The 25,332-nt window shown below is 38.9% G+C and overlaps 1 protein-coding gene across 1 annotated transcript in view; it reads left to right on the plus strand.

Moving 5' to 3' along the window:
* The window catches only part of kcnk5a (potassium channel, subfamily K, member 5a), a 35,032-nt gene extending 9,942 nt beyond the window's left edge, over window positions 1-25,090 (plus strand). The window contains exons 2-5 of the mRNA XM_063007768.1: window positions 15,057-15,168; window positions 15,651-15,817; window positions 15,955-16,123; window positions 24,192-25,090. Of these exons, the coding sequence (XP_062863838.1) occupies window positions 15,057-15,168; window positions 15,651-15,817; window positions 15,955-16,123; window positions 24,192-25,090 (1,347 nt within the window). The remainder of the gene's footprint in view (window positions 1-15,056; window positions 15,169-15,650; window positions 15,818-15,954; window positions 16,124-24,191) is intronic.
* The last annotated feature ends 242 nt before the right edge of the window (window positions 25,091-25,332 follow it).

Raw genomic sequence — 25,332 nt, forward strand, 5'->3', positions numbered from 1 at the left:
AGGGTGTCCTTTTGTATCTTTGTATACAGATTAAATATAGTTCACATCTAAGCATGTGTAGGTAAGTTATGATTTGTCAGTGGTAACTCAGTTACTAGACTAGTAATCAAAGGTTGCTGGTTCAAGCCTGTCAGGTTGCCACTGTTGGGCCCCTGAGCAGGACAATTAACCCCCAATTGATCAAATGAGTCGTATTCAGTCGTAATTGTAAGTAGCATCGGATAAAAGCATCTGCTAAATGCCGCAATGCCGCAAAATGTTAACACTTCTCCTTACTTTAGGTGTTTCAGCCACATTTATTGCTAACAGGGCTGCATTGTGGCTCAGTGGGTAGCACCGTCTCCTCACAGCAAGAAGGTACTGGGATTGATCCCCAGGTTGGGCGGTCTGGGTCCCTTCTGTGTGGAGTTTGCATGTTCTCCCCGTGTCTGCATAGGTTTTCTCCGGGAGCTCCGGTTTCCTCCCACAGTCCAATGACATGCAAGTGAGGTAAATTGGAAATACTAAATTGTCCATTAATACTAAATACTAAATTGTTTGGCATTAAACTTGTGAACTGATGAATCTTGAGTAATGAGTAACTACCGTTTCTGTCATGAATGTAACCAAAGTGTGTAAACATGACGTTAAAATCCTAATAAATAAATAAATATTGCTAACAGGTGTACAGAATCAATGATATTACAAAACTGTCTTCCAAGTTTGGCACTTTCTGATCTAGTTCTGTGTGGTTACATTGACCAGAACTCAGCACTTGGTGTACCCTGTGTTTTCATCTTTAGCTGAAGTGAAACTGACTGTGCCAGCATTAGACACACTGTTGTTTTCCATTAACACGCAGATTCTTTGAAATGGTCAATAATTAATCTGGATGGCAGCACTTGAACACTTCCATTTACAAGAATGTTAAACACACATTAGTCATGTTGTAGGATTTCTCGAGGTAAAATGTGGGCAGCCAGGCTGTGAAAGCTCTGTCAGGACTCGCTGACCCATTACAGGTTGAATTTAAAAAAAGCACACTGGCTGTGAAGTTGCATTAGACTCATGAGATAAGTATCTGGTGTGTACAGTTAAGATTGAACCCTATCATCTCTAAAATGGAAAAACTGAAAACTCCTCTTCTTCAATGGTCTGCAGGCTGTTATATTAACAAAATCAAAAGAAGTAAATGTTCACACAAGTGAGGGAATTTTATGTTGTTTATGTTGGGTTTCTCAGTGTAGACTGTGGTTACAGATCTATCTAGGATGGTTTATAGATTCCACCAAAGCAGAGCAGACATGGATGATGCTTCTAATGTCCAAATTCCTCTGAAGACTGAAACTTGTCGATTATTAACCCTAAAAGATGATAGCGCTTATGACGGGCACTGAAGCTGAAATAGTGCCAGAGACCTTTGAAACAATGTTCACTCATTTTATAGCTAACTCAGACATTGATGATCTGGGTGTCCAGCTGTAATCTGATTTTGCTGATGTTTAAATTATTGTTTGCAATAACGGTTATCAACAATGCATTATATTCTGATGTATGTAGATGCTTTTTTATTGACGCTTAAATTTGTAGCTGTGCCATTCCCAGAGAGTGATTATAATTTAGTACATTTAGTATTTTCTCTGTGTTCTCTGTGCTTGACTGCATGAAAAATATACATTGATCAGCCATAACATTAAAACCACCTCCTTGTTTCTACACTCAATGTCCATTTTATCAGCTCCACTTACCATATAGAAGCACTTTGTAGTTCTACAACTACTGACTGTAGTCCATCTGTTTTTCTATATACCTTTTTAGCCTGCTTTCACTCTGATCTTTAATGGTCAGGACCCCACAGGACCACCACAGAGCAGGTATTATTTGGGTGGTGGATCAATCTCAGCACTGCAGTGACACTGACATGGTGGTGGTGTGTTAGTGTGTGTTGGGCTTGTGTGAGTGGATCAGACACAGCAGCGCTGCTGGAGTTTTTAAATATCGTGTCCACTTAATGTCCACTCTATTAGACACTCCTACCTAGTTGGTCCACCTTGTAGATGTAAAATCGGAAACGATCGCTCATCTGCTGCTGCTGTTTGAGTTGGTCATCTTCTAGACCTTCATCAGTGGTCACAGGATGCTGCCCAAGGGGTGCTGTTGGCTGGATATTTTTGGTTGGTGGACTATTCTCAGTCCAGCAGTGACAGTGAGGTGTTTAAAAACTCCATCGGCGATACTGTGTCTTATCCACTCATACCAGCACAACACACACTAACGAACCACCACCATGTCAATGTCACTGCAGTGCTGAGAATGATCCACCACCTAAATAATACCTGCTCTGTGGTGATCCTCTGGGAGAGTCCTGATAGTGAGTGTAGAAACAAGGAGGTAGTTTTAATGTTATGGCTGATCAGTGTACCTGGAACAGTACTATCTCTCTGAATCTCTGTGTTTAAACTGTGGCACAGCATAGATCAGGGCAAGGATATAAAAAGCTAACTCAGGCTTTTAGTGTTTCCAGTGTTGAGTAGAAGGTATAAGACAATTTAAAGTGCTCTATCAATATGAGGGGAAAATATTCTTTGGTGTGTTGTGATAAAACTCACAGCAAGAAGGTCCTGGATTTAATTCCCAGGTGGGTCGGTCCGGGTCCTTTCTGTGTGGAGTTCTCCCTGTGTCTGTGTGAGTTTTCTTTGGGTGCTCCAGTTTGCTCCCACAAGTTCAAATACATGTAAGTTAGGTTAATTGGAGCAAGTAAAATTGTATGTGTGTGCGTGTGCCCTGTGATGGACTGGCGACTGGTCTGGGGTGTTTCCTACCTTTTGCCAAATAAATCAGACCCACTGAATAGGATAAAATGGGGGTAAAACAGACAATAAATGGATTAAAAAAACATGTTCTAATGTTGTCATTATGGGGGATTATGTGTAGATTGATGGGTTTGTTTGTTTATTAGGATTTTAATGTCATGTTTTACACTTTGGTTCCATTTATGACAGGGACGGTAGTTGCTCATTACTCACAAGGTTCATCAGTTCACAAGGTTATATCGAACACAGTCTTGGACAATTTAGTGTCTCCAATTCACCTCACTTGCATGTCTTTTGACTGTGGGAGGAAACCGGAGCACCCGGAGGAAACCCACGCTGAAACGGGGAGGACATGCAAACTCCACACAGAAAGGAACCGGACCGCACCACCTGGGGATCGAACCCAGGACCTTCTTGCTGTGAGGTGAAAGTGCTACCCACTTAGTCACCGTGCTGTTGTGTCAGTTCAATATCAGATCCACTACACAAAGTGTACATAAAGTGTCTTGAATCAATTGAGTCCCTTGTTCATCTCTCTTACAAGTGTTTGAAAACTTTTGATTTCTCCTCTTTGTTTATTTTTGACTATAAATTCACTTGCATGGCTGCATTACTGCATCACTGTTTCCTTATGACACCCACAATACCTGGAAAATGAATCATGATTTACGATAATGCAGTATAATTACATGTTATACTATAGCGCAATCCAGTTTAAAGGTTTTTTTCACTTTTAATTCCTGTTAGAATTCTTTTTTCATAACATGTGTGCTGTTGTTACCAATGTTGACATAGTTATTTACTATTTCCATCTGCATTTAAATCATCCAGACCTGTTTGGTTTGACTCCTTGGTGAGCTTTTCAGCTGCTGTTGAAAATGATCTCTCCTGCACAATGCTTTAAAAGCGTTTCTATAAACACCACTGTTTGACCTGTTAGTTTATTGTTTAATGTGGTCTTTCTTCATGAGATTAATATAATTACACTCCGGTAGCTGAACCAGCATAACTGACGGAGATATTTTCAACCTTGAGCTTGAACAGACCTGTTGTCTTTGTCCCAATTGCTTGGGAGTTTCCTTAAGAACATTAAAGAAAATGTGAATTATCTCCAGTAATCAACTAGGCATCATAATGATAAGAGATTTACGGTCTACCTAAGTGTCATTATCGGTGTGGAATAGTAAAACAATGCATGTTCAGCTGATACTGAAACACAGCAGATCATGTGATTTGGATGGTTTCATTTCTCCGAGCATAAAACGGGGCTTTTGCAGAGTCAGCTTTGTGTTTAGCTGACTCGGTGGTTGAATGCTTACATTTTTACAGTCATAATGACAGGACAGTATCCAAGCATGAGCCATGATTGTAGAGAAATTGGACACTTTAAGCGAGTCTGCGTATTTCTGACGTGTTTAGGGAGTGTCTGGGCAGGAGTTTTGCATTATCACTGTTTGTAGGATTTATACATATTATTATATTATTACAGCTGCCGTCATTTCAAGATCATCTCAATAACTAGCTTTGTTTAGGAGGAAAAAGTGGATCGTTAACAAAAAATACAATAGATCTTTTACTTGTTTCTATTGGTTATTTGTGATCTTATGGTCACTTATTGCATTGTTAAATGCTGGGGGTTTCAATGGATTACAGATGACCTGTGACTGAACATGCGTTTAATAATTTTCTTAAGGTGTTCAAAGGTGCACTAAAAAGACAATACTATGTGCTCATCCAAGCTTTGCACGTACAAGTACTTTTTGTCATCTAATTCTAAAAGCATATCTGGCAAACCCATATTTCTTCCTCACACTGCCATAAAACGAAACTGCTTCAGAGAGACAAATTCCACCACCCCAGACTGCAATAGCGAGAAGTTTTTAGCCAGTGCATTCTGATCCAGTTGGTGATCTTGGGTTTGTTTTGTTGCTGTTTAACCATGGAAGACCTACCCAATTTCTTAGTCCCAGATGAACATTTAATGTACCGCTGTCAGAGGCAGTTTGTAATTTAATCAAAGACATCTTATATATAAATGGCTTTATTATGGACAGGGATATCTCACTGGTTAAGGTAATGGACTAGTAATAAAAAGGTTGCTGGTTCAAGCCCCACCACAATCAGGTTGCCACTGCTGGGCCCTAAAAGCGAGGCCATTAGCTTTCAGTTCCCTGTACTGTATTTGGTCACAACTGTAAGTCACTTTGAATAAAAGCATCTGTTCAATGCCATAAATGTAAATTATATCAATAGTTTATCCTAAATTGTAGCTAAATGATTGAAATTTCTTGTAATGCTATCGTACTATCGCTTACTGTAATAGAAAACAAAAAGCACTGGATAGTGTTCATGCTGATATGGGTAGAACTAACACATGCTTTACTGAAATACAATGACTAAATTGATGTCACATCCTGTAAGTTTAACTGAATTAGTGTTGACTGGATGCTTTTAAACAATTGGCCGCTAATGAGCAAATGTTTAACAGAAACCATTAGGTCAGTTTCCATAATGAACAGAGGTTTTTTAGCAGGTCATACATTTACAGCCCTAATTGTAATATTTTTTAAGTGTTCTGCCCATTTAAGACGTTCCTAATTTTGTGTCTAATTATTGATAAAATGTGCTTGCTGAATATGTAGGGTAGAAATGGTTTTGTTGTCTGACATTTTAGTGCTTTCTTTTTAGCAGCTGGTACATTTTTAAGCACATTGCATTCTGCATGTGCAGATGAATGGAAAAAGTACCCACAGTGCAGATCCCTTGGCCTCACAGTCAGCTGGCTGATAACAGTTAGTCATTGTGGTTTTGCTTGCTGGTTATCAGTAGTGCACTGCTCCATGCGCCCATGCTAATTAGTTTTTACTCCAACTCAGACGAGCTTTCTTTTACTCTGCTTTCATCAAGTACTAAAAAGATGGTGACACTGACTGACAGTTCTTTCATTAAGCAGTTGGCATTTGTAGCCTAGTGGTTAAGGTATTGGACTAGTAATCAAAAGGTTGCTGGTTTAAGCCCCATCATTGCCAGGCTGCCACTATTGGGCTTTTGAGAAAGGCTCTGAACCCTCAATTGCTTGGACAATATAATGTCACAGTACTGTAAGTCTGGCACAAAGTGGTGAACCATGACTCAAACTTGCTTGCATCGACTGATCTATTGGTGGATCCTTCTTTTTACACTATATTATATTTTCAATATAATATACACCGATCAGCCATAACATTAAAACCACCTCCTTGTTTCTACACTCACTGTCCATTTTATCAGCTCCACTTACCATATAGAAGCACTTTGTAGTTCTACAATTACTGACTGTAGTCCATCTGTTTCTCTACATACCTTTTTAGCCTGTTTTCACCCTGTTCTTCAATGGTCAGGACCCCCACAGAGCAGGTATTATTTGGGTGGTGGATCATTCTCAGCACTGCAGTGACACTGACATGGTGGTGGTGTGTTAGTGTGTGTTGTGCTGGTATGAGTGGATCAGACACAGCAGCGCTGCTGGAGTTTTTAAATATCGTGTCCACTCACTGTCCACTCTATTACACACTCCTGCTCAGTTGGTCCACCTTGTAGATGTAAATTCAGACACGATCGCTCATCTGTTGCTGCGGTTTGAGTTGGTCATCTTCTAGACTTTCATCAGTGGTCATAGGACACTGCCCACAGGGCACTGTTGGCTGGATATTTTTGGTTGGTGGACTATTCTCAGTCCAACAGTGAGGTGTTTAAAAACTCCAGCAGCACTGCTGTGTCTGATCCACTCATACCAGCACAACACACACTAACACACCACCACCATGTCATTGTCACTGCAGTGCTGAGAATGATCCACCACCCAAATAATACCTACTCTGTGGTGGTCCTGGGAGAGTACTGACCACTGAAGAACAGGGTGAAAAGGGGCTAACAAAACATGCAGAGAAACATATGGACTACAGTCAGTAATTGTAGAACTACAAAGTGCTTCTATATGGTAAGTGGAGCTGATAAAATGGACAATGTGTGTAGAAACAAGGAGGTGGTTTTAATGTTATGACTGATCAGTTTGTGTTTGTTAGGGTTAAACCCACACGGACACAGGGAGAACATGCAAACTCCGCACAGAAAGGACCCGGACTGCCCCACCTGGGGATCGAACCCAGGACCTACTTGCTGTGAGGCGACAGTGCTACCCACTAAGCCACCGTGCCGCCCTTATTTTTTTTATAAACCTTATTATTATTACTTATTTTATATTGTACGTTTTTTCTTTTTCTCTTGTGCCTAATCAGCTTGTAATTGCAGCCATTTTACTTTCTCAAGTGATAAAGCACAGATAAGGAAATTAATACTGTTGCTTCACCACTCGCATCATGATTATTCACAGACCAAACAATTAGAGATGGGACGATCGATCGGCTATGAATCGGTATCGGCCGATTTTTAATCAAAATATGCTATCGGCGATCGGCCGATATTTCCTAAGAGTAGCCGATCCGATCGTGTGATATATAAAGACCATGTTAAGTTAACAGCTCAGTGGATTGATCCAGACTTTGAGCTACGAAGCACCAACCATCACATCACCATTCATCAACCATCGTACTTAGCTCTTCATGACCTAAAATAACATCATTAACGTTGTGCATCATACATACGATGTAATTTTGCTGATTGTAATATTTACTTTAAAAAGATAATTCAACCCGGTCACATCTGAGTCGATTCTATCAGCACGTTATATAAACTCCTGGTTCACTTTGGTAAATCGTAAGCGGTTCTTACTTGTGATGTAGATGAGAACAGAAAACGTTACAGAGCCAATCGGAGGCAAAAGTTTATTCATTACCAAATTCGTTAGTTCAGGATCATCTGCTGAACTTTTAGCTCCTTAGACGGAACGAGTCTGACTCGGTTACAGATCTGTGGTAATAGCAGTTTAATGAAGCTTTTTAATGTAAGAGAGTCACACAGAATGTTCTGTAGTAGCTGGTGTTTATTTAAAACCACGACATTTAATTAATAACAGTAAACACGGAGAGATAACTGAGAAGAGAAACTTACGCTTCGTGAAAAATTAATCGACTCGTGAATCAATGAATCACTTATAGCGATACTGTGAACAAAGCGTATCTTCTAAAGGCACACACACACGCACGCGCACACGCGCGCGCTGCTCCGGTTTATCTTCACTGTGAGGCTCTTTTTAAGTTTATTTATTGTTATTACCCCCCCCCCCCCCCCCCTTCCCGATCGGAATCGGCTATCGGCCGATGTCCTTGAAAGGAGATCGGAATCGGTGCCAAAAACCCCGATCGGTCCATCTCTACAAACAATGACTATTTGTGTTCTTGATAAAGCTAGACTAAATCATTACTGTTCTTGTGCTGTTTACGTTGTTAGCCTGTTTAACATAAAGTATGATGCATGTTTAAAACATTATAGGTTAATAAGCTATCCAGTTACAATAAAGTCAAACCAAACTGAAACAAAGTGGAAGTACCTGCTGCTGTTTTTAACAGGTGACAGAACACTGTGCTCACTGTGTAAGCTGTGATGTAAAAACAAGGGTCACAAGGAAACAGGGCAGTGCTTGTGACTTTGCATCTGTTTAAATATTGTTTCCTGGATATCAAGGGGCTTCAGTAGTCAAGCGTAAAAGGGCAAATAGTAACACTCAATCCTTTAAGAGGTTTCAGAGAACACGTAGGTAGCCTACACTGGCCTTACTGATTGAGGCCATTGATGTTTGCTTGTACCTGGCAGTGCCACTACGCTGTACTGATTTGACCCATGGCGTGAGTGCGTCATGTTGGGGAGGGGAGTTTTGGCTGCAGGTCAAGGTTAGTAGTTAGACAAACGCATTGCAAACACCCAATATGAAGAGCACAGCGATTTTTTTGCTTTTTGAGTTAAGATGAGGCTTATAAAAAATAAGTATGCACTGTAATACTGTAAATTAGTATACATCCAGTCAGAATGTTTGTTAAAAATAAAGTCTGTTTTTTAGGTTGTAAACATCCCATATTATGCCTTTAACTGTGTAGGTGTATGAATAGATGTCAAATCATGTTTTTCTGTAAATATCTGTCAAGACTTGTGCTACTGTGGTAGGTGTGTCTATAAGGGCCTGTAAAAATAGTTTTAAATGGATTTGGTTTAAGAAGAGAATGTTGCATCAAATCATATAACTTTACATGTAGTAAAAATGGCCACCTTTCAAACATACCTTTCAAAATTGTATAATGCAATATAAATATTTTTTTTTTATTATTATTATAAGGTTAAACATAACTGTCATCTTAATAAATAAGCTTTTTTTTAATTGATTTTAAGTCATACAGGGAACTATATATAAGTAAACTGTTTTTACAGGTGAGTTGACATTATTGTTAAGTACTTTGTAGTTCATTAGTATCAGATTGCTGTCAGTTGATGCAGTAATGATATCAAATATCTGACTTGTTACAAATATGATCAGTGCTTCTCTAATCAGGAACTTCATTTAAATACAGGTAGTAAAAAGGCCTAAAATAAAGGAAACATTGTCTATCGTTCATCTCATAAAGCTGTTGATAAATCCAGTATTCCAACGGGTTTGTGATTTCATTACTAGATAGGTATTTAGGGCAGTTTTGAAATTCAATATTAAAGTGCAATTTCTGTTGATAAAATCATTCATTTTTGACTGGAGTTTAAAGTCTTTGTGATCCTTGCTTTGAAAAAGTTTTAGATTTAGATGGTAATCTTTGCTGATTTATGCAGTTTATAAATAAATGCGCCTATCTGTTCATTACTATACAGGTATACCTACTTATCTGGCAACACTGTGTACATATAAACTATATGTACATAAATTAATACATCTCAATTAATTGCTGTTGGTTAAATACTTGTGGTCAGCAGATTATGTACTGATAATGACAGACCCACTCTCAGCATTGGTCTACGTTAAGGTATTTAACGGCTAGCATTTGGAGTAGGGCTGGGTATCGCCACTAATTTCCTGGACCGATTCGATTCGATTCACAAGGTTTCGATTCGATTTCCGATTCGATTCGATTTCGATTCAACACAGTTAGGCATATTTGAGTTACATTAACATGTTTTGTTTAAATATGTAAAGATGTTCAGAGAACGAATGTGATAATTGTACAAAGAACACTCAGGTCAGAAATACTGTAAAACTTGCGTGTGCTGATGTATTCTGATAGAAACTATATTGCGCTCCACCTGTTTACAACCTCTCCCCTGTGTTTCCCCTCGCTGTTTCTCACATTGATTGAGAGCCGAGTTTTGATTGCAGAGCGAACACAGAGTTCCTCCCGAATCCAGCACCGACCCGTCGCCGAGCGAAAATCAGTGCAAAAAGTTGTGTAGTGGTCATAACTTGAGCTTCTGCCATGCTAAACTGATGTGCAGGTCAGATCTCGTTGCATGAAAAAACACTGGCTGGTCACGCGAAATTAAAGGGGGTAACAGATTTCCGTGTGCACTGTAAAAAGGGGCGTATTTAAAAGATCGATCTCGCGTTTATATGAATCGATATCGGATCGTTCAAATAAAGATCGATTCGAATCGAAAAATCGATTTTATAAACCCACCCCTAATTTGGAGCAGATATTTTAGCTTTCATTGACTATAATTTTAAATAATTCAGAGATGATCTGATGGCCTGATGGTGACCTTCTCTAGGCTTGTGGGTGATTCTCAGGGCAATGCGCTGTTTAAGCAGTTGTGTAATGCAAATTTGCTGTTGATAAGAATTATCTTTTTGCCAATTTCTTCAATGCAAATTGCTTAAATGCAGTCAAAATATGCTAATATGAAAGTATGGAGGCAAATGGCAGCTATATGTATTCAAAAGCAAACCCACAGCAAAATAAACTATGCAAAGGGTGTCTATTTTTCATTTAAAATCACCTGGTACTTCAGAGTCATTTATTTTAAATCCTGTCATAAATGAAACCAGTGTGTTGACATAGCGTTAAACCAATAAGATACAGTTATTTTAAAAGCAATGTTTTAAGAGCCATTGTAGGTAAAACAGACCTATAACATTACTAATCATCTACCATACTTGACATACGGGATTAAGTTCATTTTTGTGTAATCATGCTGTTATTTCACACCAAATACACTTTAAGGTTTTGTTCTCAGCTCCTTTTCTGATTGATCTCACCATTAAACCATTAAAATCTATGTAATATAGCTTGCCTGAAGAAAATCAGACAAGTGCATCGCCTAAGTCAGCAAGAGTGGAGATGAGAATCTGATGATTCACAGTGTCTAAAGATGAGGACCGGTTTAGAACAATGAGTCTTGATGACATTGAGTTTTCCCTGGCTTTATGTAGCACTTCAGTGACTGCAAGGAGGGCAGGTTTTTTTTGTAAAAGTCAGATTGTTTGAATCTGGAAGGTCATTCTACTTGAGATCAGAATATAGCTATGCAAACACATCTGATTTCAGGGTTAGAAAGCAATGAAATAAGGAAAACTGGACTGTAATTAGCCACATCAGCAGGTTTGATAGTGTTGGTTTAAAAATAGAAGGAACAGGTGGCTCGTCAGGAATGTATCAACAATGGTGGTTACTGAAAATAACCACTAATATTAATAATATCTAAAAATGCGTAAATTATATTAAATCAGATGGGCTAGTTGTTGGAGAATGTGTGTTCATCAGCGCCACCATTTTAGTTGATTAGAGTTATAAGCATGGGTTTGGTCCACCTTGGCTTGATGACTGAAAGATGATCGAATGTTGTCAGGAGCTGATTGTGTACTTAGCAATTTTATAGCCAAAAAGTGCATTCATATAAAATGTGGAAGATAGGTGAACATACTGTTGGGTAAATCTATATGTATATTTAACGCTTTTGGCTTAAAACAAATGGCATGTTGACAAAGTTGTTGATCTCAAACCATTTTAATTGGTAACTTAAGAATATCCAAAAGACATTTACAGAGTAATCAATAATGCAAATCAATTTAGATAAAAAATTTTTATTTATTTATGCAACTTTTCTTGTTGTAATGTTTTAATAAATGAATAGAAATACTAACCCAAATGTTATTTGCAATAAAAAGAATCTGTAATCTCCTAAATCTTTATTTAACTGACACAACTAAAAAGATTTTCAAGTGTTTTCACTTATTAATAACTCTATTGTAAACTGTAAATATAAACACATTTAAAATGTGAAGCCTGCAAAGTTAATAGAATATTGAAGGCCAGTGTTTTTAAACATTCTACAATAACCAGTTAAACTGTTAACGTGTTATAAAATCATGATTGGGTATAAAAGGAGGATCCACTAAAGGCTTGGTCTGTACAAGCAATGATGTACTTTATGAAAGTACTATCTATCAGTTCACAGAACATTTCTCAGTGCAGTACTGCAAATAATTTAGATCTTTTACCATCTACCTTACATAATGTGAATGTGGGCCAAGAAATACTCAATTCAGGTTTTTAGGAAACCAAATGGTTATAAAGCTTAAACTCCCTTCATGGTAGCTTTAGCCTTGAAAAGAGCTAATTGATGTTGAATATGTAAGATGTTGATTTATGAGTATTTTTAGGAACATACACTGCTCTCACTTACTAATACTAGTTATACAGATTTTGAACTTGTAATTAAACGTTGAGATCGCGTCAAGCTTTAGTTTAAAGTTGCTGTGTAAGGAAGAGAGAGGTTTTACTTTAATACTTATCATGCTGTTTTTTTATTCTTCTTTATATAATGTATGTCTTATGCAATGCCTTCATAGAATTGCAACATATCTGCCTTTCAACTGATTGCTAAATTTTTTAAACAGTATTCATAACAGTAGTTTTGTATTTACCTTCAGCCGTCTAAATACACTAGCCCACTACATTATGTCTGTACACTGCAGACAACCAGTCTAGCTTACCTGCAGTCTACAACTCAGAACTTAAGGAAGACAGATATAAAGACACTTATCTGTAAAAGCACATAGGTGATGGCATGAACTTTCCCTGTCTGTTCAAATAGCTGAGTCTTTTGCTGTCTAGAATGAAGAAATGTTTACTGAGGAAGCACTTCTGTAAATGTTGCAAATGTAAAAGATTTGGCAAAACCCCAATTCTATAATATTTGGGACATTTTGTCAAATGCAATTAAAACAAGAATCTGTGATTTGTTAATTGTAGCTCTAGTAAATTTTGTAAATATAAAAATTAATTAATTAATGTCTACAGCTTACTAAAAATGTTTAGACAGAGTGAATATTCCATAAATGTTTCAGGTTGTTTGGAAAGATTCCACAATAAACAGGTAAATTGCTAACTGGTGAGGGTATACTGAGGCATTTATTGTGATTTTATAAGTCTTTTCCTAGGAAGGCTATGGTTATTTCAGCAAAACAATGCAAGTAGTCTTTCTGCGTATACTACAGCAGCATGGCTTTGTAGACACAGGATAGGTGTGACATTTGACAATTGACATTGTCTATTGAGAATAGGCAGAAAATCTGTGATGTAACACAGTGCTAAACACACCTCTTTTTTTTTTTTAGTGCATTGCAGGCATTAAATTTCAAATTAGTTTATACTTTCAAAATAGAATTAAGTTTATCAGGGAAAATTAATTAACAAATCCCAAATTGTTTTTTTTTTTTTTGTATATTACAAAGTGTCCCAACTTTTTTAGAATAAAGGTGTGTGTTTGTAACAGGAGTGTGTTTTTTGAAGTTAAGTGCTGCAAATCCTATTACAATAAGCGCAATTTTAATACAGGCAGTATTTAAGAGGTTAAATCGTTGCCATTATCAGACCGCAGGTGTTTCTTTTATCTGTAATTCCAACTGCCAAATGTCCGTTTAGGGACATATCAACCGCTATCTCGCTACATCCTGGTATTTGCATTGCCTGCTAAGGGCTAGGGGTCACTGCCAAAAGCCTTTTAATTAAACTAGAGTTCTCTGATGTTAGTGGTCCACAGGAAGGATGTAGGATAGGTTAGGTCTCAGGGCACAACATATTATCAGTGTTGATCTTGGAAACATGCACAGGTAATTAGGGATGTCGTTTCTGCTTAATTTTAGATGTGCATTTACCAACACCTGTGGAAGTGACCACTAAAACTGAAGCTAAAATATAAAGTGTTTTTATGTAATAAAAAATAATAATTTTATTGTCCTCAGTTCATTAAAATAATATAAAAATGTAAAAATGATGTTGGACAGGCATGATTTTTTTCTCCTGTTTTGTGCTCCCAGTTGACAAATGAATTAAAACAATTATGGAAAACATAAAGGTAACAGCAATTCTCAAAAGTAGAGACACTGAGTCATTTAATGAAAGCTTACCAAGGGGGTTAATCTGACATTGCTTACTGTTTAAAACACAATCAAATAAAGTAGTTTATAAGTTACACACCACAGTCTCAGAAAAATGTTGGTGACTAAGCAGCTAATAGAAAAGTCAGTTTAATGTAACCTTCTAGTAAAACAAATTATATATTTTGTTTCATGTTTTATTCAGATTACAGTGGGTCGGGTTTCTCTGGCACAATGCCAATCCATTGCAGGGCCTTGGCAATCACCTTCCTCAGACATAGCCAATCATTTTTGTTTGTAGCCGCCCGACCAGTCGATGGCACAGCTAGAGATTTAAATCCTGTATCCCAAACCTAAATCTAACAGTTACTTTATGAATAAAATAAAAAAAATCTAAAATATTATTTATTATCATTATTATCATTATTAAATATTATTAAATTATTTATTACTTGGGGTTTAGCATCACAGCATTTGTCTTTTATAAGGAGATGATGGCTTGAGCCCTAACAACAGTTCTCTGTGTTCTGGAGTCCAAATGACCATGCTTTGTCACTGCTCTTTTGTACTACAAATGAAAACAATATCTCTCAAACACACAAAGTGACACTTCCCAATTTTTGGGATTGTTTCATTATGTTGGCACCCTGTTGGCACCCTTTTCTAAGCGGCAGTTCAGAGCCACAAGTGGTGGTTTGATGCTAGCATGTGAATCCTCTTACACACTTTTGGCATATTACCTAATGATTGTAGCGCTTGAATACTAGTAACTTAAGGGGTCATCTGTGTTATTTTAATAAATATTTTTAGACCTTAAGTCCTTGCATGATGAAGTTCAGCTGCAGCCTCAGTTGCATCACAGTTGGTGGTAGCCCTTCAGAACTAGCAGAAATGGGGCTGGACAAACACTTTTTTAGGTTTTTGCTATTTATAATAAATTGTTTTTTTAATATAACATTTAATATTTAATATAGGTGGTGTCTGACGCTGCAGGACAAGGTGTCACCATCACAGGAGAGAGAACCTTCAACAACTGGAACTGGCCAAATGCTGTTATTTTTGCTGCTACAGTCATTACTACTATTGGTAAGAGTCCCTGACTCTTTCTGTGAGAAACACTAAATTTGTTTATTGTTTAGTAAAGATAAATCACCCCTCATCTGTTTATTTCTTAACAAAACAGGAAGTCGTTGACTTTATTTGTTCCCTGTGGATCAACATATCCTGTTGTATCATTTTAAAATGTTTTAAAAGCTGATTAAAGCACATCTGGTGAATTTTAGCCATTTGGTCAGCAAATTTAAAGAGTCTAAACATGTTCTGATAAGATACAATGTAAATATACACCGATGAGGCATAACATTATGACCACCTTCCTAATATTGTGTTGGTTCCCTTTTTCAGTGTTGGTTTCAATCAGTGTTATTCACTTCACCTGTCAGTGGTCAAAATGTTATGCCTGATCGGTGTATGTTTAAGCTGCTGATGTGGCAAAACCTTTTTGTAATAATACTTTATTAATTACAAAATTAAAATGTTGTGTGTCGTTATTGTATTTATTATTTTAGGTTATGGCAATATTGCTCCCAAAACTGCAGCAGGAAGGGTCTTTTGCATTTTTTATGGCCTGTTCGGTGTCCCGCTTTGTCTGACCTGGATCAGTGAACTCGGAAAGTTTTTTGGTGGGAGAGCAAAAAGCTTTGGACAATATCTAACCAAGCGAGGCTTCACAATGGTAAGTACCACCCACATGCTGAGCAGATTATTTTGGCTATTGGTGCAAAACCTTGAACTACATTAGCTGACAGACTTTTATATCTTGCTAATAAAACACCCTAATATCTTTCTCTTTATTTCCTCTCTCTCTCTCAGCGAAAGGCACAGTTCACCTGCACAGCCATCTTTCTGTTTTGGGGTGTCCTGATACATCTGATTATTCCTCCATTTGTTTTCATGTCCCAGGAGGGCTGGACCTACATAGAGGGTTTATATTTTTCCTTCGTCACTTTGACAACTATTGGATTTGGTGATCTTGTAGCAGGTGAATATTTTTATATGTGTTGTTGTGTAGATCAGTGCATAACTTGGATCTTTTGCTTGTACCTGTTTACCAGTGAACTGTCCAACTATTTGTATTTCTAGTGGTTTACTGACATTGCACCTCTGATTATTGCTGATACTGCTAAGATCTAATACAGACCTCCTACCTGCAACTGTAAAACAGTGTGTCATTTCATTAAGCATTATATGCATTTATGGCTCTCAGTACATGGTGGATTAGATTTTGGAAATACAGTAGACCCTTGAGTTTTTCAACTTAACGTACAAACAAATTTCGGATTACGAACCGAAATTCGCAAAACACGTGACGCGAAACAAGCTGACTCCGACTCTCTCTCTCTCTCTCTCTCTCTCTCTCTCTCTCTCTCTCTCTCTCTCTATATATATATATATATATATATATATATATATATATATATATATATATATATATATATATATATATATATATATATATATATATATATATATATACAGTGTATCACAAAAGTGAGTACACCCCTCACATTTCTGCAAATATTTTATTATATCTTTTCATGGGACAACACTATAGAGATAAAACTTGGATATAACTTAGAGTAGTCAGTGTACAACTTGTATAGCAGTGTAGATTTACTGTCTTCTGAAAATAACTCAACACACAGCCATTAATGTCTAAATGGCTGGCAACATAAGTGAGTACACCCCACAGTGAACATGTCCAAATTGTGCCCAAAGTGTCAATATTTTGTGTGACCACCATTATTATCCAGCACTGCCTTAACCCTCCTGGGCATGGAATTCACCAGAGCTGCACAGGTTGCTACTGGAATCCTCTTCCACTCCTCCATGATGACATCACGGAGCTGGTGGATGTTAGACACCTTGAACTCCTCCACCTTCCACTTGAGGATGCGCCACAGGTGCTCAATTGGGTTTAGTCCATCACCTTTACCTTCAGCTTCCTCAGCAAGGCAGTTGTCATCTTGGAGGTTGTGTTTGGGGTCGTTATCCTGTTGGAAAACTGCCATGAGGCCCAGTTTTCGAAGGGAGGGGATCATGCTCTGTTTCAGAATGTCACAGTACATGTTGGAATTCATGTTTCCCTCAATGAACTGCAGCTCCCCAGTGCCAGCAACACTCATGCAGCCCAAGACCATGATGCTACCACCACCATGCTTGACTGTAGGCAAGATACAGTTGTCTTGGTACTTCTCACCAGGGCGCAGCCACACATGCTGGACACCATCTGAGCCAAACAAGTTTATCTTGGTCTCGTCAGACCACAGGGCATTCCAGTAATCCATGTTCTTGGACTGCTTGTTTTCAGCAAACTGTTTGCTGGCTTTCTTGTGCGTCAGCTTCCTTCTGGGATGACGACCATGCAGACCGAGTTGATGCAGTGTGCGGCGTATGGTCTGAGCACTGACAGGCTGACCTCTCACGTCTTCAACCTCTGCAGCAATGCTGGCAGCACTTCTTTGGTCGACCCTGGCGAAGCCTGTTCCGAGTGGAACCTGTCCTGGAAAACCGCTGTATGATCTTGGCCACCATGCTGTAGCTCAGTTTCAGGGTGTTAGCAATCTTCTTATAGCCCAGGCCATCTTTGTGGAGAGCAACAATTCTATTTCTCACATCCTCAGAGAGTACTTGCCATGAGGTGCCATGTTGAATATCCAGTGGCCAGTATGAGAGAATTGTACCCAAAACACCAAATTTAACAGCCCTGATCCCCATTTACACCTGGGACCTTGACAAATGACACCAGGGAGGGACAACGACACATTTGGGCACAATTTGGACATGTTCACTGTGGGGTGTACTCACTTATGTTGCCAGCCATTTAGACATTAATGGCTGTGTGTTGAGTTATTTTCAGAAGACAGTAAATCTACACTGCTATACAAGCTGTACACTGACTACTCTAAGTTATATCCAAGTTTCATGTCTATAGTGTTGTCCCATGAAAAGATATAATTAAATATTTGCAGAAATGTGAGGGGTGTACTCACTTTTGTGATACACTGTATATATACAGGGGTTGGACAAAATAACTGAAACACCTGGTTTTAGACCACAATAATTTATTAGTATGGTGTAGGGCCTCCTTTTGCGGCCAATACAGCGTCAATTCGTCTTGGAAATGACATATACAAGTCCTGCACAGTGGTCAGAGGGATTTTAAGCCATTCTTCTTGCAGGATAGTGGCCAGGTCACTACGTGATGCTGGTGGAGGAAAACGTTTCCTGACTCGCTTCTCCAAAACACCCCAAAGTGGCTCAATAATATTTAGATCTGGTGACTGTGCATGCCATGGGAGATGTTCAACTTCACTTTCATGTTCATCAAACCAATCTTTCACCAGTCTTGCTGTGTGTATTGGTGCATTGTCATCCTGATACACGGCACCGCCATTGGATGCACATGGTCCTCCAGAATGGTTCGGTAGTCCTTGGCAGTGACGCGCCCATCTAGCACAAGTATTGGGCCAAGGGAATGCCTTGATATGGCAGCCCAAACCATCACTGATCCACCCCCATGCTTCACTCTGGGCATGCAACAGTCTGGGTGGTACGCTTCTTTGGGGCTTCTCCACACCGTAACTCTCCCGGATGTGGGGAAAACAGTAAAGGTGGACTCATCAGAGAACAATACATGTTTCACATTGTCCACAGCCCAAGATTTGCGCTCCTTGCACCATTGAAACCGACGTTTGGCATTGGCACGAGTGACCAAAGGTTTGGCTATAGCAGCCCGGCCTTGTATATTGACCCTGTGGAGCTCCCGACGGACAGTTCTGGTGGAAACAGGAGAGTTGAGGTGCACATTTAATTCTGCCGTGATTTGGGCAGCCGTGGTTTTATGTTTTTTGGATACAATCCGGGTTAGCACCCGAACATCCCTTTCAGACAGCTTCCTCTTGCGTCCACAGTTAATCCTGTTGGATGTGGTTTGTCCTTCTTGGTGGTATGCTGACATTACCCTGGATACCGTGGCTCTTGATACATCACAAAGACTTGCTGTCTTGGTCACAGATGCGCCAGCGAGACGTGCACCAACAATTTGTCCTCTTTTGAACTCTGGTATGTCACCCATAATGTTGTGTGCATTGCAATATTTTGAGCAAAACTGTGCTCTTACCCTGCTAATTGAACCTTCACACTCTGCTCTTACTGGTGCAATGTGCAATTAATGAAGATTGGCCACCAGACTGGTCCAATTTAGCCATGAAACCTACCACATTAAAATGACAGGTGTTTCAGTTATTTTGTCCAACCCCTGTATATATATATATATATATATATATATATATATATATATATATATATATATATATATATATATATATACAGTGTATCACAAAAGTGAGTACACCCCTCACATTTCTCCAAATATTTCATTATATCTTTTCATGGGACAACACTATAGACATGAAACTTGGATATAACTTAGAGTAGTCAGTGTACAGCTTGTATAGCAGTGTAGATTTACTGTCTTCTGAAAATAACTCAACACACAGCCATTAATGTCTAAATAGCTGGCAACATAAGTGAGTACACCCCACAGTGAACATGTCCAAATTGTGCCCAAAGTGTCAATATTTTGTGTGACCACCATTATTATCCAGCACTGCCTTAACCCTCCTGGGCATGGAATTCACCAGAGCTGCACGGGTTGCTACTGGAATCCTCTTCCACTCCTCCATGATGACATCACGGAGCTGGTGGATGTTAGACACCTTGAACTCCTCCACCTTCCACTTGAGGATGCGCCACAGGTGCTCAATTGGGTTTAGTCCATCACCTTTACCTTCAGCTTCCTCAGCAAGGCAGTTGTCATCTTGAAGGTTGTGTTTGGGGTCGTTATCGTGTTGGAAAACTGCCATGAGGCCCAGTTTTCGAAGGGAGGGGATCATGCTCTGTTTCAGAATGTCACAGTACATGTTGGAATTCATGTTTCCCTCAATGAACTGCAGCTCCCCAGTGCCTGCAGCACTCATGCAGCCCAAGACCATGATGCTACCACCACCATGCTTGACTGTAGGCAAGATACAGTTGTCTTGGTACTTCTCACCAGGGCGCCGCCACACATGCTGGACACCATCTGAGCCAAACAAGTTTATCTTGGTCTCGTCAGACCACAGGGCATTCCAGTAATCCATGTTCTTGGACTGCTTGTTTTCAGCAAACTGTTTGCGGGCTTTCTTGTGCGTCAGCTTCCCTCTGGGATGACGACCATGCAGACCGAGTTGATGCAGTGTGCGGTGTATGGTCTGAGCACTGACAGGCTGACCTCCCACGTCTTCAACCTCTGCAGCAATGCTGGCAGCACTCATGTGTCTATTTTTTAAAGCCAACCTCTGGATATGATGCCGAACACGTGGACTCAACTTCTTTGGTCGACCCTGGCGAAGCCTGTTCCGAGTGGAACCTGTCCTGGAAAACCGCTGTATGACCTTGGCCACCATGCTGTAGCTCAGTTTCAGGGTGTTAGCAATCTTCTTATAGCCCAGGCCATCTTTGTGGAGAGCAACAATTCTATTTCTCACATCCTCAGAGAGTTCTTTGCCATGAGGTGCCATGTTGAATATCCAGTGGCCAGTATGAGAGAATTGTACCCAAAACACCAAATTTAACAGCCCTGCTCCCCATTTACACCTGGGACCTTGACACATGACACCAGGGAGGGACAACGACACATTTGGGCACAATTTGGACACAATTTGGACATGTTCACTGTGGGGTGTACTCACTTATGTTGCCAGCTATTTAGACATTAATGGCTGTGTGTTGAGTTATTTTCAGAAGACAGTAAATCTACACTGCTATACAAGCTGTACACTGACTACTCTAAGTTATATCCAAGTTTCATGTCTATAGTGTTGTCCCATGAAAAGATATAATGAAATATTTGCAGAAATGTGAGGGGTGTACTCACTTTTGTGATACACTGTATATATATATATATATATATATATATATATGTGTGTATATATATATATATACAGTGTATCACAAAAGTGAGTACACCCCTCAAATTTCTGCAAATATTTTATTATATCTTTTCATGGGACAACACTATAGAAATAAAACTTGGATATAAGTTAGAGTAGTCAGTGTACAACTTGTATAGCAGTGTAGATTTACTGTCTTCTGAAAATAACTCAACACATACCCATTAATGTCTAAATGGCTGGCAACATAAGTGAGTACACCCCACAGTGAACATGTTCACTGTGGGGTGTACTCACTTATGTTGCCAGCTATTTAGACATTAATGGCTGTGTGTTGAGTTATTTTCAGAAGACAGTAAATCTACACTGCTATACAAGCTGTACACTGACTACTCTAAGTTATATCCAAGTTTCATGTCTATAGTGTTGTCCCATGAAAAGATATAATGAAATATTTGCAGAAATGTGAGGGGTGTACTCACTTTTGTGATACACTGTATATATATAGTGAGCGAACATTTGGACAGCAGATGGTGTTTTTTTCGGTGTTTTCTTTATATTTTGTAAAATTCTATATCAAAATGGCCCCAAAGAAGGTGCAGAGAAAGTGTAGTGGTGAGAAAATGAACAAATCTATTACATTTGTTGTTGTATAATTACTCCTGCCAGTAGATGTCACTGTGTATCAGACAGAGGGGACAGTGAGTGAGAGAGAAGAAGGAAGTCGGCTGAGTAAAGTAGTCTTTCTTTCACCTACAAAATACAACACTTGAAATAAAGAAGGAAATAATAGAGAAATATGAGAGTTACTGTTGTTGCTGGTAAATACATTTTATGGGGGTGGTTTGGGAGGTCTGGCACGGATTTATACTATTTACATTATTTCTTATGGAAAAAATAGGTTTAACTAACAAACATTTTGACTTAAGAACAGCCCTTCAGAACCAATTAAATTTGTAAGTCCAGGGTCTACTGTATGTCATGTTGGATTTAATCCAGATCGAGCGTTTAAGGTCATTATCAACCCTGATACTGATACTTTGTAATTAATGTCATCCATTCTTCCATACACTCTTCAAACAAACTTGCAAATTGGTTTGAAGGGGGTCAGTGTCATAAAAGAACCATATTTGTTTTGCTGAAGAACATCTTGTTCCACTAAAGAGTTTTTCTTCTTTTCTTAGAGGGTTGTTATGAAACCAAACGAAAAAATGAAATGTTATTTTTCTGCGCTAGTCACTACATGCAATGCACCTTATTTTCTAATCTCAGTACCTTTCAACTACTAGTACAATAGACTGTTAGACTTTGAGATTTTACTTACCAACTTGTTTTATCCACAGAAGTTTTATTAAGGACTTGCTTAGTAAAATCAAATAACAACAGTCAGTGTGAAGAAGCTTTTTGTGATTTATCAAGGTAGATTGTGTACTCTTGGGTGCCAGTGAGTGAATGGCAATGAAAAGTAGAAGAGTAAATAGTATTTGGGTTTTTTCATTGTACAATTACTATTGGAAAATTCAAGAAACTTGTCCAAGAGAGCATAATCATATACTTAAAATACACTGATCAGCCATAACATTAAAACTACCTCCTTGTTTCTACACACATTGTGCATTTTATCAGCTCCACTTACCATATAGAAGCAATTTGTAGTTTTACAATTACTGACTGTAGTCCATCTGTTTCTCTGCATGCTTTGTTAGCCCCCATTCATGCTGTTCTTCAATGGTCGAGACTCTCCCAGGACCACCACAGAGCAGGTATTATTTGGGTGGTGGATCATTCTCAGCACTGCAGTGACACTGACATGGAGGTGGTGTGTTAGTGTGTGTTGTGCTGGTATGAGTGGATCAGTCACAGCAGCGCTGCTGGGGTTTTTTAACACCTCACTGTCCCTGCTGGACTGAGAATAGTCCACCAACCAAAAATATCCAGCCAACAGCGTCCCTGTGGGCAGCGTCCTGTGACCACTTATGAAGGTCTAGAAGATGACCAAATCAAAAAGCAGCAATAGATGAGCGATCGTCTCTAAACTCCAGCAGCGCTGCTTTGTTTGATCCACTCATACCAGCACAACACACACTAACACACCACCACCATGTCAGTGTCACTGCAGGGCTGAGAATGATCCACCACCCAAATAATACCTGCTCTGTGGTGGTCCTGTGGGGGTCATGACCATTGAAGAACAGGGTGAAAGCAGGTTAAAAAAGCATGTAGAGAAACAAATGGACTACAGTCAGTAATTGTAGAACTTCAAAGTGTTTCTATATGGTAATTGGAGCTGATAAAATAGACAGTGAGTGTAGAAACAAGGAGGTGGTTTTAATGTTATGGCTGATCAGTGTATATTTGACTATCTTGGATGTGTGAGCTTGTGTATGAAGTGGACAGTTAATTGATTATGTCTATTGTTGTTGCTTATGTAATCACATGCAGTGACTGGTTTAACATGTTTAAGTGTGGTAGTACTTACAGCTGGTGTGTTTTAGGTTAAACTCAGTCAGTGGGAATAGAGGTTAAAATAAGATGAGAAATATTGCCATCCTTGAAGTACTGGAAGTACTTAAATAGTTTATTAATATACTGGCAAACGAATTTTACTCAATCTTTGTATTATTGGATTTTTCCCCTCTAAGATATGATTTAAAGGGCCAAGTAATTAAATGAATAATGTAAAAAAGCTGGTCATCATTAAGTTATCTGTTAAAGTACTTTGCTCTGTTGTTGTTAGCACTTTTAAAACTGGACTTATTCTGATTGTTTTGCTGTTTGTTCCAGTAGATTGAATTTAAATTATTTACTGGGGTTTGAATTTAAATTATTTACTGGGGTTTAAAATGTAGAGTGGGAAATCTTATGCAACACACTCTTTCAAACTAATATATCTAGTCTATGTATGAGTTTAGCAGTGTAATCTAATCTAAGAAAACCTTACGTTCTTTTTAATAGCAATAGAAGTGCACTTAATCAAAACATTCTGTAATCATTGTTTGGTTACAAATGTTCCACTGTACTGATTCACCTTTCATCGGCTTAAACATCTTATCACTGATTTCTGGTAGATCTGTAATGTTCCATTGTTGTTCTGTGTTTTACATTGTGCTTTAGGTGTTGACCCAAATGCAGACTACCCTACACTGTACCGCTATTTTGTGGAGGTCTGGATATACCTGGGCTTGGCTTGGCTCTCGCTCTTCTTTAACTGGAAGGTTCGGATGGTCATTGAGGCTCATAAAGCTCTGAAGAAGCGCAGGAAGCTTCGCAAACTTTCTCTGGATGAGCTCCAGCACTACAAAGCCACCCACAAAGTTGTACAGCTGCCACCGGCTGGCCATGATGTCAACATCTTCAGCTTTCTGTCTAAGAAAAAGGAGGGCTACAATGACCTTATCAAACAGATTGGTACCAAGAAGGAAGGAGAGAATCACTGTGATGGTAATATTGACGCTAAAAAGCAATTCTGTCGTTCCAAAAGCTGCAGTGATGCCAACCCTGCTAATGACAATACCATTCTCAATTTGGAGCGATCGCCCCGACAGAAACGACGCTTCAGTTTCAGTGATCGAGTCACAGTAGTTTTTTCCAAGTCAAAGAACTACCTGCTGGGTAAGGAGGGATCTTTGCTAACTCAGATGCAGGCTGATGGGAATCAGGACCTAAACATGGAGGCAATGTGTGAAAATCAGTTGGATAAAGAAGCAGGTGAGGAGCACAGGGGTCTTGGGACAGGAGGCGGAACTCCAGACTGTCACCTGTGGGACTCTGAGTACCAACCCCTTATCTATCCAAATGCCAACATTACTTTTATTGATGAAGAAAACCTGTTGAACAACAACCTGGAAGATGAGGATGAAGAAACTAAGGCCACACTTTCAACTTCAGATGAAAATGGCGGATTCGAGAGTGACTCTAAGGAAACAGATACATCTATTATCACGGACGGATCTGACCATTCCTACATAGAGATTGCAGAGGAGTACAGCAAAGAGAGTAACACTGATGTCTGATATTTGTTCCTACTCAAATCATGAAACCAAATGAAATTAGTAGGTGATTTTGTCTTTTTTTAATAGACATTTTGTTCAAGCTTGAAGATTTTAAAATCTTTACTGATCAAACAAGCAGAGGTAATGTTCACAAAAACGGTGTTAGCATCTGTCACAAACTAAGACATACTGTAGAATGTTTTCTGTTTGTGGTATTTATGTTAGTTATTAGTTATTTTTTATGGATTATTTTAATTGCTGGT

This window comes from Trichomycterus rosablanca, chromosome 13 (genome assembly GCF_030014385.1).
Source record: "Trichomycterus rosablanca isolate fTriRos1 chromosome 13, fTriRos1.hap1, whole genome shotgun sequence".
Classification (NCBI taxonomy): Eukaryota; Metazoa; Chordata; class Actinopteri; order Siluriformes; family Trichomycteridae; genus Trichomycterus; species Trichomycterus rosablanca.